Source organism: Phragmites australis, chromosome 19 (genome assembly GCF_958298935.1).
Source record: "Phragmites australis chromosome 19, lpPhrAust1.1, whole genome shotgun sequence".
NCBI lineage: Eukaryota > Viridiplantae > Streptophyta > Magnoliopsida > Poales > Poaceae > Phragmites > Phragmites australis.
Window position 1 is genome coordinate 23,320,486 of NC_084939.1, and position 17,037 is coordinate 23,337,522.

General features: G+C 44.3%; 2 protein-coding genes across 2 annotated transcripts; one reads left to right on the forward strand and one right to left on the reverse strand.

Annotated features, from left to right (window-relative positions):
* On the forward strand, positions 1-843 carry LOC133900279 (probable CCR4-associated factor 1 homolog 11). Its single transcript, XM_062341384.1, has one exon. The coding sequence runs from the start codon at positions 1-3 to the stop codon at positions 841-843; it is 843 nt and encodes a 280-aa protein (XP_062197368.1).
* A 6,639-nt stretch (positions 844-7,482) lies between these two features.
* LOC133900915 (uncharacterized) lies at positions 7,483-11,567 on the reverse strand. The gene is made up of 3 exons (XM_062342202.1): positions 11,234-11,567; positions 8,632-10,832; positions 7,483-8,224 (listed from the first exon to the last, which is right to left on the reverse strand). Exons 1-2 carry the CDS (start codon positions 11,494-11,496, stop codon positions 8,672-8,674), a joined length of 2,424 nt encoding a protein of 807 aa, XP_062198186.1. The 5' UTR covers positions 11,497-11,567; the 3' UTR covers positions 7,483-8,224; positions 8,632-8,671.
* Positions 11,568-17,037: the final 5,470 nt, after the last annotated feature.

Below are 17,037 nucleotides of genomic sequence, written 5' to 3' on the forward strand. Positions count from 1 at the left end.
ATGTGCCGCCACTATACACAACCGGCCGCCAAGGACAACCCGCCGTCCGTGCACCAGCAGCAGCCGCGTCCGCACGACGTGTTCGTCCGGCCGGTTAGGGCGGCGAACCTCGCAGCGGAGGTGGCCACCATCCGGTCCCTCCTGCCGCGGTACCCCTGCGTCACCGTCCACGCGGAGTACCCCAGGTGCGACGCCGACCACATCCTTCTGCCACCCGGCGTGCGCGAGGAGGATCTCTCCCCGGCGCAACGTTACGCGCTCGCCAAAATCGACATCGACACGCTCCCGGTCCTCCAGCTCGGCATCACACTCTGCGACGCCGACGGGAGGCTCCCTGTGCTCCCCGGCCCGTGGGGCGCCGCCGAGGCCGTGTGGCAGGTCGTGTTCCGCTACTCCGACACTCGCCGCGGCGTGAGCCTGGGGGCGTTTGCAGCCGCCTTGTTCGCCTCAGGTGCGGTCTCTCCCGAGACCTGGGGTAGGGTTACGTGGGTCGCGTACGGTGGACTGTATCACTTCGGTTTCCTGCTCAAGATCCTCACCGGCGGCGGCGTGCCGCTGCCGGACACCAAGGAGGAGTTCTCGGTGATGCTCGGAGCATACCTCGGCCAGGGCGTGCTGGACGGGAAGTACGTAGCCGCGCGGCTGCCGTTTTGCGCGAGCCTGGAGGGCGGTCTCACGTACGTGGCGGCGATGCTCGACACACCTGCCGTGGCGGCAACGGAGCTATGGCAGGCTGGGCAGAAGAGCCTTGTTGCCTGCCAGGTGTTCATGCGGATGAAAGGGCTCTTCTTCGCGTGGCATGGCATAGACATGCATGCCGGTCGAATCCACGGTCTGCACTGATTGTCGTCGTCGAGACAAATTATGTTGTACAATACGATACCTTTGGCCTTTGCATTGTTAGGCACATAACTTCGTCCGTAACTAGGGATATGTACGTAGAAACTGCATGCGCAGTTAATAGCCAACCATGCACAACATGATGTGTAAATCATTTGTCAGTCGTTGTTAGTGACGGACGCAGCGAAGTAACGGAGGGGGTCTGATTTTCTTCCTCTCATCTCATCAGGGGAGGGGGCTCCTGCTAGCCCCCCCCCCCCCCCAGGATCCACCGCTGGTCGTTGTGGTTCACCATCTGAGAGATTGATATTTGATACGCATCAGCATCCGATTGTGGGTGTTCGTTTCATCGCAGAAACAAATGAAATAGTCAACAATACTTTCAGATTGTGCAATAAAAGAAAAACAACTCTTGTCTTGCCTGCATATCTGCACATGATTAAAATCCTGACGTAGTTAGATTAAGATATTTCTGTTGCTCTGCCATCATCAGGCTCCTCTAGCTTTCCAGCGAGCAGCTTCTTGCTCTCGTCCAGCGAGCCCAACCTTCCAATTTCGTTCCCCTTGGCCTCATCAGCTGGCTCCTTCATCTCTGCAGTTGGATTACTGTTGACCTGATCATTTAGCTCCTCCGGCGCCGGTGCCACGGAATGTTGTCCCCTGTACATAGTAGCAAGAAGAGCAGATTGACATTACAAATACATTTACTTTCATCGTCTGAGGCAGGAGAGGTATCAAGCAATGCTAATTCTGGAGATGATCAAGCCTGATCTCTTGAAGTGCATCTTAGTTAAATGAAATACATACGCGCAAAGTCACCTTGGTCGTAAAACTACCTACATTCTTCCCAAAACTACGTTCATCACAAAGCAATGATTGGAGAAATTAAGTTCATCGATTGCCGCTCATGTCGGCTGGAAGCTAAGGAAAGAAAGAATCGAAGGGAGTCATGAGAAGTGGTGTGCCCAAAAGAAACATGACAGGTGGTACTATAGACAGGTTAGTTGTGAAAGGTTTTTGTTTCGCGGATCCGAAACATATCGTTCGTATTCAAAATGTTGTATTGCATAATTGTGAATATAGACAGACGTGCCAGTATACAATCGTATACGAGAAAACATGAGACAAATGTAATTGAAACACGTAACTTTATTTATTCATTATCGAAATAAAAAAATATAGTCTCATAGTTTACAATTTGCTCACACACACATACAAACGCACACGCTATCTAACTAATGCTCTGGTGATCGTGTCTTCCTAATTCGTGTGGCCTCGTATGGCCACCGGTTAATTACGTCTAGTTTCCCGAACAACCTCCGATTAAGCTGCTTCACTGGTCATCGTTAGGTCGTCTCTGAGTCTGTAAGGTTGTAGTCACACGTATCAGAACAGATCAAAGTGAGTGTTAGAAAAATAATTAAAAGGAAAAGAAGGGATAAACAGTCTAGCGTGAGTTTTATAGACTGTTTATATATCCCGAATCATCATCGGCCATGTAGGTCTCAGAACCTTTAGCCCCACATCATCGGCCTCAGCCTCAGGTACTACAAGAGAGCAAAGGGAGAGAGAATCTAGATACACGTCACTTTACCAGCTACAACCTGTCGGGAGCCTGGCAAACAATGCATGTCTCTAGACTCCTATCCACGACCTCTGCACTATCCCGCAAGCAACTTAGCTAAGAAGGCAAACACCACCAAGGCGAAAGGGTAATAACAATGGCCAACCGACCGTCGGGCCTCCACCAAGTCATCGGCCACGACACAATACCAAACTACTAAACAATGAGTTCATTAATCATCATTGTCCCTCTACCAATAAGAGCAGTGATAAAAAAAGGCATCTGGTTGGCACATGACCACATCACAAAATCCACAATAGCAGGGTCACAGTGGCAGGACCACAACAGCGGAAAATAAAGATCACAAGTCTCCACATATCAACCAGCAAAAGGTCTCAAGGAGCTAAGACATCAATCCAGCATGACCGACAGGAGGCACATCCATCACAGAGGGGCAAGCCCTCATCACCAACTCTGTTAACCAACACAAAGGCACAATAGGTCATATGATATTTAGTAGCAAAGCCATCAACAGCCGAGCATTAAGGCCAAAAAAAACAGCAAGATAATCCATATGCACTCGAGGGCCCACAACACCAGGCAACAGGCCTCTCCCAATAGGATTGTGCATATGAATGATAACAGCAAGGGCATAACCAGGGCCACAAGCTCATTAACAGCCAACTAAAACACATGTTAATCTTACCATTCATCCCAGAAAATAGCACAGCAATACATATTCCAAAACAGTAGTATGCCAACAATATCAGAATGGCAGTCGGCCAGAGGGAAGCAAGGAATGATCACAACAGGGCAGAACCAATAGTAGAGTAGAGTTAAGCCACAAAAACAATCACAAATCCGCTGCCATTATCAGCTCAGGGGAGCACAAAAACATCAGAGACCAGTCGAGCAAGCTCACAGGAGTCCAGACCTTCAAGCGAAACTGAACTCACAGCACAATCAGCAAAAGGCCTGCACCAGCACCATGCCACATGGTGCCTGATCACAGAAGAGGGGGAGAGATACCAGGGCATCTACAACCAGGGCCACAGCGGCAGTAGGCACACGTGCGCACCGGAGGTCCTCAAACACCCAACCGGCAACCGGCGACACTTTGTCTCCCATCAGGCGTGCAACAAGCCCACTGCTCATGTTCACGGTCACGGCACGAGGCCGGCTGGATCCAACCAAAAGTAAAAGAATCGCTGGCCAAAACAAATCAGAGCACGGTGCATATCCACACATGCGGCAACGAGGGCGAGCCGGGACTCAACCACAGAATAAAAGAGAAGTCGGCCACCAAAATCACAGCACCACCATTGCCACGGTCGCGGTATGAAGGCCGGCCGGACTCCTTTACCAAGCCAAAGAACAGTCGGCCAACACATGGCACAACCTCCACAAACACGGTGTGAGGCACCGGCCGGATGACCGAACTAAGCACACCCGGCCAAAAATCCCAGCATCTCACGATCGCGGCGCACGACAGGAACCCCTACTCGCACGGACGTGGCACAAAGGCCAGTCGACCACCTATTTGCACGGCGTGGCACGGAGGCACTGGCTGGATTACCACCTGCTCGCACACGGACGTGGCACAAAGGCCGGTCGGTGACACCTACTCATGCACGAACGCGACCTGAAGGCCGGCCGGTGACACCTACTCATGCACGGACACAACCTGAAGGCCAACCGGTGACACCTGCTCACGCACGGACGCGACCTGAAGGTCGGGCGGTGACACCTGGTCACACACAGACGTGACCCAAAGGTCAGCCGGCACCCCTGTAGTAGAAAAGAGGGCAAGAGGGTGGCTATTGTCGAGACCCATCGGCAATGACGACGACCACCATGGTGCTCCAAGCGAGAAAGAAACAGCAACAACAGAAGAGGGGATGAGGTCTCTCTCTCTCTCTATCTCTCTTCTCCTTCTCTCTAGCTCTATCTCGGATCCATCCTCGCCCCACCGCGGGCACCCGTCCGGGCTATATAGCGGTGGCTAGGGTTCCCCCATGCGGCGAAATCGGATCAAATCCATTGGGGAAGGGATAAGGAGGGAGAGGATAAGCATAGGGAGGAGCGAGCTGGGAGAGGGGGTGGCGCGGCTCGGGTGCAGGGCGAGTATGGCCGAGGAGAGCGCTACGAGGCCCAGGGAGCAAAGAGAGGAAAGGGGAGAGTGGGGAAGGAGAGAGAGAACCGGCTTGGCCAGGCGCGCGCGGAGATGGCAGCGCGGCTCGAGCGCAGGCGACGTGCGCGAGGCGCAGGAGGTGGCGGCGCAAGCGAGAGGGAGGAGAAGAATAGGCGCCCGAGCACCCTAAGGCAGTAGTGGGTGAGGGGATAAGGAGAGGGGCAGCGGGCTGGGTCGGCCGAGAGAGGAGAGAAGACCGCTGGGCTGGCCCGGCCTGGAAGGCAAAGGCCGACTGGCCCCTTTTTCTTCTTCTTATTTTTCTTTTCTCTTTTTTCTTTTTCATGTATATGTACACGTATACTAGTGCCAATATAGGCTAAAATGGCATTGTACAAATGCCCCCCCCCCCCACCAAGTTGAGCTTGCACGAGAGCAAGGAGCGAGGGCTCGACTTGGTGCTCCTAAACTTGAAGAAAAAGAACAGCTGTTGAGTATCACCTCGGAGCTTTTCACTGCGTCCGCTTTGCGAAGCTAGCTAGAAAAGATCATTTTTTTGACTTGTGGCGGACAGACGCACCACTCCTCAAAGGAAACATATCAACTCTATTGTGGACTTGGTAGGCGCCTGTACAGTATCGTTGACAAGGGTTTGACTTCGCTACGACCTTGGAGGTGCCAGTCAGCGTTGTCATAAAAAGACGAGCACTCCACTACGACCTTGAGAGGTACCAATCAGCGTTTTCATAAAAAGATGGAGGACTCCACTACGATCTTGGGAGGTGCCAGCCAGTGAAGACCTCTTAAGAGAGATTTTATCAACTCTATTGCAACCATGTAGCAGCAATGGTGCCAACCAATAGGGTTGAAGGGTTTCATAGTTCCACGTGAACCGCACTGGCACGCTTCACTGCTCCCGATAATCCTTAGTTGCGACGAAACTCCGCACCACTTCCGAGGTGATCTTCGATTTCACTGTGACCTTAGAAAGTGTCAGCCAGTGTTGTCGAAGAATGATTAACTTCACTGCGACCTTGGGAGGTGCCAACCAGTGAAGGCGCAAAATAAATAAAGACTCCACTGCAACCTTAGGAGGTGCCAGCCAGTGAAGATGTGAAATAAATAAATACTCCACTGCGACCTTGGGAGGTGCCAGCCAGTGAAATCGAAGACTTCATAGATCTGTAAACGCAAAAATGACGTACTTCTCTGTTTCATCAAGCTGCAATAGCTATGAGAAAATGGTTAAATGATAATAAATAGGAAAATGCATACTAACAACCCTGTTTGATGCATTTGATGTTTTAAAATATGGGTTTTTCTTGTGTCACTGAGCTATGAGGTGACCCCAAGATATAACCACAAGAGACTCTTTCTCCCGGAGACAACATAGATGAAACCAGATTGTGAGCAATCGCACCAAACGCTTCCCAAAAACCTGATTCACCCTCCCCTGGTGTAGGATTCCAAGAGTGATGGGTTCCTGAGACCTGCTCTCACGTTCTTCGGTGCACACCAACGCATCAGGATGGAGTAGACTACGTGTAACGGTGCAACAGAGAGAAAATAAGCAAAACCTAATTGCGTATATCCTTTGTGGTGATGGCTAATAGATATATATATATAGAAAGAATTGCACGGTTACGCGCGTGATCAGATTCTTAACCGACATGATTTTCATATATATATATATATATATATATATATATATATATATATATATATGTCCACGCAACAAAAAGAATAAAACTGGAAAAGGAGGACACACTTGTGCAAGCTACTTGACCCAATTTCGACAGACCATTCATGCAGGTATCATGCGCCCACGCCTTTCACCCCCGCCTCGGCCTGGTGAGGCGAGCGAGTGCGCGCGTGTTCTCCTAGTCCTCTTATCCACACATGCTAAGTGAATGGATGAGACAATTTCTTATAAGTTAGTCTCCCTCCACCTCCACTAAAAATGTGGGAATAAAAGATACACATCTACCTACACTTAGTTGAGCCTTTGAGATTTATTTGGAATTCTAAATATATTGGACTAAGCTCATATATCTAACACATAGAGCACATGAATATTACACATATGATGGGCGATTGGTTTAGGAGTGTGGGGTAAAAGCATAAGAATAAAATCTCTGGTGGTGCAGTAGCTTTATGTTGAGTTATATGACTATGCTGTAATTATATTATCTTTCACAAAAGGATAATTATGTCTTTTATGCAAGAACTGTTCAAAGAAATATACTGGTTCCGGCATTGGAGTTTGCTAAAAAAGTAGAGGAGCGGGAAGATGTGCACAAGGCGTTCCAAAGATTGGAGGTTGTAACTAGGAAAGTCTTTGTCAAAAAAGGATGGTGGTTTAATAGCAGATTATGCAGTGGATGATATTTTAATTATTATGTAGATGATATTTTAATTATCATGTAGTTCGTTTACCTATTTTCCTATTCAACAAGCTTGCGTAATGCAAGAATAATGTAATAATGAACCAGGCTGTGTACACTGTATGATGTAAGGCTGAAAACTATTTTTTATTATTAAGAAAACAGAGCACATGAAAGTCATAATGCACCTAATGATGCACACTTGTTTTACTAATGAAATAAAATCATCTCGGCCTCTACGATACAAGGATGCACACAGCTGCATATTATTACAGTCTCATCATTAGATTGAATAACCCAAAGCTAAAACATAAAGCGTTTAATTAGCAAACCAAATCAAGTATGTACTAATCAAACAGTGCAAAAGCCTGTTATTAAATCTCCACCTGTGCCTAATGAATATATCCATTATAGTGGTCTCTAAGGTACGGCACGTCGTATGTATCTTATCTTGCTCTTCCTCTCGTTGAATAAGTAAAGACCAGAATCACACCAATAAGTTTATCTAAACATATCCTGGATATATGAGAAGTAACTTTGTTCTTGTCAAAAACAGCACACTGAATTAATCTCAAGAACCAACAGATGAGGGCAAAGCAATGGAGTGATAATAACTTCTCAAATATCATGTGTCCTAACTAACAGATTCACTGGTCTAAAAAAACCAATAGCTTCACTCTAGTTCTTACATTAAGTTCTCACGTAAGCAAATAGTAAGAGTTCCTTTCACAATTATCAATACGTACGTACACACCAACACACAAAACACCTCCGATATGGGACTCATTTTGACACCAACAACTCTAGACCCAGATAATTCAAGAAAGATACTCACCATAGCATATAAGCATCACGGCCACGAATTGCATGTTTGATCCTATCAAAAGTTCACCGGACGGCCAGCAGCTGTTTAGCCCTCGCCACAAGAGAGGACAGAGGTTCGCCGGACTCCATGAAACCTGCGTTGCCCAAGAAGAGGCTGAAGTTTTCAGCCTCAGAGGCCGTCGCTTCCACCATCGACAGCGCATCCACCATGCGACGACAGTTGAAACAGCTCGCGTAACGGGTGTCGTCCTCCATCATGTTTATGGCTTGCTCGAGTATCACCCTCCTGATCCCGGGGCAATCAGCACTGGGCTCCATGTTTGCATTCAGCGCGTCGACAAGCCTCGTCACAAATCTTTACATAATATGACCGTGCTCTAGTTCTCGGGCGAAATCTTCAGGAATGGCTTTACATGTCTGGGAACTAAGGCTAATGAGGATCTCTAGTTCTGCCCCGTCTGCAACCAATATTCTTTCCAACACCTGCAATTAAAATAGTTAACTCATCATCAGTCACGCATATAACTTGATAAACTGCAGTCTCTTCACCTCTTTAGTCAAGTGCTAATCTTGCTCAAATGTCCATATTCATTTGCTCAATTGTGATACTATACACTTTTACATTATCTAACACTATTGACACACTGAAGGTGTAACTCTATGCTTTGCATAACCACCTAAAGTAGAGACTGCTTTTCTCTCGGCCAGACAGCAACAACTCCAAAGCAAATAAGTAGTCAAAGGAAGAAAAATCATAGCATATCCCAAGGAAGAAAAATGATATCTAGTTAAGTGAGAAAATAAAGTTTACAAGAGCATATGTAACCCATTGGTCAATTACCCACTTATAACATTGAACTGGTAGCTTGGATTACTAGTGCACACCGTACCTCTCGCAAGGTGTAAGAAAGTTCCTTCAGGTCCGGGTCTTTAAGCTCGGGTCGAGCGTGCAGGCACATATTCCTCAACATGGACCATACTTGTGAGTTCCTTAACGAGTACATACCCTGTTTCCCTTAACATGGCTAGACAGTTGTTGACACTGTCTATTGCCAACATTGCCAGTGCTTGACCAGCGACCTTCCGTAGCAACCGATCAGCATCCGTACTGAAGGGTCCGTCCGGAGTGAGAAATGCACGCATCAACCTGGTAATGATCACCTGGATGCGCCCAATCGCTTGCCTTGCGTTCTCATCAATGGCAAGGTTTCTGAGGATTCCTGCCACCAACTTCTTCAGTTCTTGGCTGCTTGTGCTATCTCCCAATATCTCTGAAAGGTTTCTCAGTAGGAAGGGATGCTTCGACACCTTGTGCCGTAGCGTGATGCCAATTTCCCCATCAATGCTAGTCAGCCTATGCAACAGCTTCAGTGATGACTCCACCAGGACCTTCTGTTGAGCGTCGGTATTCATGGTGTCACTTCTACAATAGCTTGTGAATCCTACGATCTTCGGGATGAGGCCACTTGCTCTACTGATTTCCGCACAATTATCCTGATCACAACCAGCAAGGTTGTCAAGGATTGACATGCCCAGTGCTGGTAGAAGATCTTGCTTTGTCAACTCTTCCTCCTGAGGAATTGACCAGAATTCAGAAATCCGTTGCCACCTTCTGAGTATGCAGGACTTTTGCTCAGCAGTGCCAACTTGCAGGGTTGAGCGTTCTTTTGTTTCCAGCATGATACTAGTGTCTGTAACTGCATACTGTCTTTCCTCCAGGTTGTCGGCAGCATTCAAAATTGGATCATGTACTGCTTCTTGTTCATCATCTGTGTCCAGAAGTGGGTTTCCTCTTTTCTGTTGGTTACCATAATCCAAAAGTGCAGATACAACCTGAATTGTCCCAGGGATGGTGACGGCCCGGAGGCTCTTCGCAAGATCAGCGACGACCTTTGCGGCAAATATTCTGGTAGTTGTATCCTCTGGGTTTGTCAAGTCCAACATTCTGATTAAACTGGTCATTGTCTTGATAGAGGCGTTTAGTTTTGATGGGAGCTGTGTTCTTGTCGGTTCCCTCTGTAGAAGGCTGTGCATTATCCGGATGCCGAGGAGCTGATTCTTGGATGAGTCTGCGTTTAGGGAATCGATGGCAAAGCTGCTGAGGCTGATCATCTTTGGAGTGAGCACATCCCCTTGCGTGAATTTTTCCAAGGCATATGCGTAATACAAATTGACAGATTCCACTCCCCACTGACCTTTGAATCCACCATAGTGGACAAGGGACCTCCGTAGGATGAATGAGAAGATCTCGAGTGCGCAGGCCACAAGGTAGAGTATTCCTTGGCCAAGCACCATCTTGTAGAAGATATCTAGAGATGGCGCAAGGTTCGTCTTTTCCCCTTCGTTGCAGTTGTCAATCTGCTTATTACCACAGTAGTCATGCGGTCCGAGACGTACCAGTGCGAGCACGACACGTACAAGTGCTGCTGGAATCTGTAGGTTTCCAAATGACACTACCAGTAATGCATATAATTGGTATGTGATCATCACAATTTGATCGAATGGATCGATCATGAAAACTAACATCAATAGGGCAGCAAGCATGCACAAGCTCAGAATTAATCGACGCCAAAATACTTTTTTGCTGCCCATAACACAATCTACTAGTTTGATGATTCTTGGGGAACGTAGCCTGCTGACTGTAAGCAGAAGCGCCGCTAGAAATAGTACAAGGAACGCTATCCATTTGGCCATTGTGTTCCTGAGAGTGTACATAGGTACCATGTGGCCCTTTTTCGAATACGGTATAGATGGCACAAGCAATAGGACTGCAACCAAGGGGCTACACAGCGATGCGGCACGACGTAGTGGTTTGGATAGTAGCTTTAGAGCTCCAGGAGACAGAAATTGGCCAATTGCAGCAGTTAGTACAAACAAGCCAATCAGCAGTGCCCTATAAATTGCAAAAATCCTTACCCCCTTTTCATGCACTAGACTCTCATACAAATATTTGTGCCGGAACATGATCAAGTACATCCGAACATTGGAAAGGCATACGACGACGATCAGCCCATTCCAACCAAGAGGTCTAACAGCACCTCTGGTATGGAAGAACAATCGGTAATCCATTCTGTTGTTGCGGCTGAACATCCTGAAGTAAATATAGAGGGTATAATTAAACAAAAAAGCTAATGACTAGTTCTAGGCCATTAGTTAGTTCATTTTTTTCCTTAGCTTAGCTAGATGGAAGTGAATCTTTAGCTTTTTGGAGTTTTGGATCGACTTAATGACTAAAAAATACAAAACGCGCATACCTATATATAATTCACAATGTTTCTAGAACAGAAAAGATACTATGTCTCCACAGATCAACACCACAGCCCATGCATATGTTTTTGGTAAGGGAAAAATGCATCCTTGTAATTAATACGGAGTTATGAAGTACATATTCCTACAGTATATATGAATATGTGTGGCAAACAAACATCGTGACTACACACGTTCAGGAATTTCGATCGAGAGTAGGATTCAAGTATCGGTGTTGCTGCATACCTTGCGGATTCTAAGAAGACTATGGCTGTCGCGAACCAGAAATCGTAATCGGGACGAAGCACCGTCGGGTAGCCGCCTAGCAGGACGACGGTCGCCCAGGTGAAGGCCAGCGTTCCCAGCGCGTTGCCCACCCTCTCGATCAGCGCAACGGAGCGAGCAAATCCATTCAGCTGCTTCTCCGGCGTGGCTCCCGCCTTGCCCTGCCCGGCGCCGCCGTGAGCCGGTACGCGGACGCGGTGCTCTACGCCGTTGCTCTGCGGCATGGCTTGGAAGCGAGACCTTTGCAGTGCTCTGGCTTATCGCGGGCGTAGTACCGGCAACCCAACGTCTCGTTGACTCCACACTCGTAGAGTCGGTCAATAAACTACCTAAGACCATCTCCAGCGGAGGAGGCTTCCGCCAGCGTCATCGCTGTATCTGTCTTCCACCGCCGGATGTGGCGGCAAATTCGTGGAAGAAACAGGGCTATCTCTATCACTGTTGATAGAGATTGATCGTGAGTTCAAAATAAAAATAAGAGTAATAGAAAGCTGTAAATAGAGTATCTGTTGGAGATAAAAAATAAGAAATACTGTAATAGTTTTAGGATATTGTAACAGTGTTTTAGAGAATGAATTTTTAGATTATTTACTGAAGATAATCGAAGGCCACATATCCTTTTACAGTATGTGAAAATTAAGATGTCGGAGCTGGAACGAATTGAACGTCACTTTCTGTGGTTATTCCATAGCTCCGTAGAACTTAGCAGCTTTTGATCAGGCCAAAACTGCAACAACTAACCCTTATTTTAGCTTTTTTTAAAAACACACAGCACAACTCGCAGACACGTGTACTTATACTATTAAGAGTGATTTGAGAGAGTTTGAGAGAGTGAGTAGTCTCTATTGATTGGTTGCTGTTTTGAACATATATATACATGTTCAAAGGGTACGAATATGTCCATTCAATAGTGAATGGTTGCCCTTTGATTTATTAATTGAAGAACAGTTAATATGCTAATTGATCATATGTTAATTGTCTATTTATAACACTCCCCCTTGATCAATTATCTTGTGTGTAAATTTTTTGTTGAAAACTCCTCTAAAAACCCTGTGGGAAAAATATGAGGAGAAATAATATGTTATATGTTGATATACTATTAAAACTCCTTTAAACCCAATGAAAAATATAAGGAGAAAATGATATGGTATATATCAGTTATTGCCTCATTGTAAGTTCAAATGAGAAAACTCATTGATGAGTTTAGAGAGCAATGATTATGATCTTTAGACCATATTTAAAACCTCAGAAAACCATTTAGGAAAATGGAAGGAACAAAGTAGATATTACCTCATTAAAAACCTTATATGAGAAATCGTAAAGGAAAAACTCATAAAGGAAAAGAGTGCAATAGAACAGGTTATCTATTCAGGGATCATTCTCCCCCTGAACCTTGCAAATCCCGTAGTCGTCGCATACCAATTCTATTAACATATTTTTGGAATGTAGAAGTCAATAAGGACTTGGTGAACAAATCAGCGAGGTTATCACATGATTTGACTTGCAAGATTTCTATTTCCCCATTATTTTGTAATTCATGAGGATAGAACATTTTAGGAGCAATATGTTTAGTTATATTGCTCTTTATGTAACCTGTTTGCATTTGAGCAATGCATGCAGAATTATCTTCATAGATAATTGTTGGTGATTGAATAGATCTAATACCACATGATTGTTGTATGTGATTAATCATTCTGCGAAGCCATACGCATTCACGTGATGCTTCATATAATGCGATTATTTCAGAATGATTAGTAGATGTAGCCACTAGAGTCTGTTTTGAAGACTTCCATGAAATGGCTATTCCACCATTTAAGAACACAAAGCCTGTTTGTGACTTGGCATTATAGGGATCTGATAAGTAACCAGCGTCAGTGTATCCAATCATATCCATATCTTGATTTCTTTTAAAGAGAAGACCAAGATCTATAGTGCCTTGAAGATATCGTAAGATATTCTTGACTCCTGTCCAATGACGTTTAGTTGGAGTAGTGCTATACCTAGCTAGTAAGTTTACTGCAAATGCGATATCAGACCTGGTGCAATTTGCAAGATACATAAGCGCTCCAATGGCACTGAGATAAAGAACTTCGGGTCCCAGTATCTCTTCTCCTTCCACCCTTAGTCTAAATGGATCTTTTTCCATATCAAGAAATCGAACAACCATAGGAGTTTTTGAAGGATATGATTTTTCCATATTGAATTTCTCTAATATTTTCTGGGTATATGCGGCTTGGTGTAGTAAAATACCTGAAGGATAATGCTCGAGTTGTATTCCCAAGCAAAATTTGGTTTTGCCCAAATCCTTCATTTCAAATTCCATCTTTAGATGATTGTGTGCTTCATCTATTTCTTCTGTATTTCCAATGATATTTAGATCATCAACATATACAGAGATAATACAAAATCCTATTGAAGATTTCTTTATGAAGACACATGGGCAATTATCATTGTTGGAATACCCTTTTTGTAAAAGGAATTCTTTTAGTCGGTTGTACCATATTTTTTCCGACTGTTTTAAACCATATAATGATTTTTTAAGTTTTACATAGTACATATTGCGGTTTGCGTTTGGATTCGGAATGTTAAGTCCTTCTGGGACTTTCATGTATATATCCGAATCAAGTGACCCATAAAGGTATGCGGTCACTACATCCATCAATTGCATAGATATATTATTTTGAACTGCCAATGAAATTAAATATCGGAACGTGATTCCATTTATTACTGGAGAATAAGTCTCATTGAAATCAATGCCTGGTCTCTGCGTGAACCCTTGTGCTACAAGCCTCACTTTATAACTCACCACCTCATTGTTTTCATTCCGTTTGTGGACAAAAACTCACTTGTATCCCACATGAAAAATGTTACGAGGAGTAGGTATCACTGATGTGAATACCTCTCTTTTGGAGAGCGAGTGTAATTCTTCCTGGATTGCATTCTTCCATTGTGTCCAGTCCGAGCGCTTGCGGCACTCTGCCATGGTCTTTGGATCTGGATCATTGAGAAGATCATTTGCAATCTTTGAGGAGAAGTATGTGTCGACAATTGTAGTCTTTCTGTCAAATGATTCTCCAGAATCAATATAGTTGATAGAAATTTCATCTACCCTTTCCAACTCATTGTGATTTCCCATTGTGATTGAGTCTGGGTGTTCCAATTTCTCAGCATCAGTATTTGTGTGCACCGTTGAGCTAGGATGTGGATGTTGAGCATCCACTGGATGTTTGTTTAGTATCCTTGGGTTTTGGGTGTCTTTCAACTTGATGTTGGTTTGCATTTACTGATTTGGAGGAAGGATTCCTCTGTTTTTGCGGTAGCTTGCAAGAAGCTTTATCTTTTGTGTCCGTACTTCTCTCCCTCTTATTTTGATTTGGAAGTTGAGTGATTTTATATGGTACCTCCACTCTTTCCGGCACATTCCTAGCAGGAATCTAGGATTTAGTGACGCCTTTATTGTCAGTAAATGCATCTGGTAGGGTATTTGCTATATTTTGTAAATTTATAATTCTCTGAACTTGGAGTTCAGTTTCTTGAGTACGTGGATCTGAGGAGGAAATGTCTGTGGCATTCCAATTGATTTTCTGGCACTCTTTCTGGTACTTAAAATCTCCCCCTAATACCGAGAAATGTTCCTCATCAAATATACAGTCAGCGTAACGGGCTGTAAGAAGGTCCCCTGTTAGGGGCTCTAGGTATTTTATGATCGATGGAGAGTTATACCCTATATATATATCCCCAATTTCCTGTGTGGGCCCATAGATGTACATTGTGGTGGTGAGATCGGTACGTATACAGCGCAACCGAACTTTCACAGATGGGAAATGCTTGGAGGATTTCCACGTACTAACTGAAGTGGGGAAGCAGTGTGATATGCAGTTGGTCGCAATTAAATTAAGTCAGCAACGTGTAAGACTGCGTGACCCCAACATGAAGTTGGAAGGTTGCAATTATGTAATAGTGGTCTTGCAATGAGCTTGATTCTCTTGATAAGAGATTCGGCTAAACCATTTTGAGTATGGACGTAAGGTACTGAATGCTGGACTTGAATTCCTAAGGCCATACAATAATCATTAAATGCATGTGAGGTAAATTCAGCTGCATTGTCCATTCGAATGGATTGTATCCTATGTTTAGGATAATGTGCTCGTAATTTAATAATTTGAGCAATAATTTTGGAAAAGGCATGATTTCGTATGGACAATAGACACACATGTGACCATTGTGTAGATGCATCAATGAGAACCATGAAGTACCTGAATGGTCCAGTTAATGGTTGGATAGGACCACATATATCATCTTGAATGCGTTCAAGGAATTTGAGTGGTTCAGCTCTAATTTTAAGATAAGATAGTCTTAAAATTAATTTCCCTGTGGCACATGCGGTGCACACAAAATCCGATGGTTGTGGGAATTTGGCAGTATTTATGCCATGACCAATTGAATTGCAGATAATTTTTCGCATCGTTCCAACATCGGGATGACCTAGGCGATCATGCCATATTTGGAATGTGTCAACATTCTGAAAAATTACCTTATACGCAACATGTGGTACGGGCTTGATGTATGTATAGTACAATCCTGAGAATAAAGAGGGAATTTTCTCTAGTATTTGTTTTGCATATCCGTTATTTTTGGTAATGATGAGATATTCCTCTTTGTTGTTATCATGGGTTTCGATATGGAAACCATTTTGATGGATATCTCTATAACTTAGTAGGGTATGTGTTGAATCGGGATACAAGAGTGCATCATCGATTGTAATTTGAGTACCCATAGGGAGAGTGATTATGGCGCGACCAGAGCCAACAATCATAGCATCGCATCCTGCGATCGTCAAAACATTTTCTTGACTCTTTTTCAGAGTTTGAAAATATTTAATTTCCCTTAGTATAGAGTTAGTGGTACAACTATCCACTAAGCACATCTCCTCTTCAATTGGATTGTCTCCCATAATCATCTATATATATAAAAATAGAGAATGTGAAATTCTTCATAGATATATATAGAATACATACAACTTTATTTAGTATCAATGTGTTGATACAATAGTATAAGATGACAACAACCTATTACAACACTACATAGGACATAGATATTAATAATATCTAATTAATTAAGAGCCTAATCAAAGTCTCCAAATAAGTCATTGGAAGCAAATTCCACTAGCATATTGTCCATGCTCTCAAGGTCCTCTTGCACTTGAAGAGTGATGTCGTTGTTCAGTTCTGGATGAACATTTTGGGAACAACTTGTTGTTCTGGTGGTGTTAAGTTGAAGATTGAAATGAGCTTCAAATCTTTTGCCTTGAGTTGGTCGGCTTTGTCCAACGGACTTTAGGTAAAGATCAACCAAATATTTTGGGGTGTGGCATTTCTTAGTTGTGTGGCTATAGCAACCACATTTACGATAAATATCAGATTTATCTTTGTTGTTGAAAATGTTCTTCCCCTTGTTATTTCTATAGAATTTCTGCTTCTTTATGTGGTTGCGCCTGCCTTTGAAGTTCCTTGGATGGCGTTTGTTGCTATCGAACCTCTTTGTATTATGAATATCTGTATTTACTTCAGGTAAAGGTGCAGTGCCAGTAGGGCGCTGGTGATGATTCTTTAAAAGAAGTTCATAATGCTTTTCAGCCTGAAGTAAAGTATGAATTAATTCAGAATAGTGCTGATAGTTTCTAGCACGGTATTGTTGTTGCAATACTCTATGGGCAGGAAGCATTGTAGACAAAGTTTTTTCTATTTTCTCCGCATTGGTGGGAG

What these genes read in the sequence shown, in the direction of transcription:
- LOC133900915 (XM_062342202.1), bottom strand. Translation starts at nt 11,496, where the DNA reads ATGCCGCAGAGCAACGGCGTAGAGCACCGCGTCCGCGTACCGGCTCAC. An exon ending in GTCTTCTTAGAATCCGCAAG is followed by an intron (nt 10,833 to 11,233) that starts GTATGCAGCAAC and finishes TATTTACTTCAG; the next exon opens with GATGTTCAGCCGCAACAACA.
- LOC133900279 (XM_062341384.1), top strand. Translation starts at nt 1, where the DNA reads ATGTGCCGCCACTATACACAACCGGCCGCCAAGGACAACCCGCCGTCC.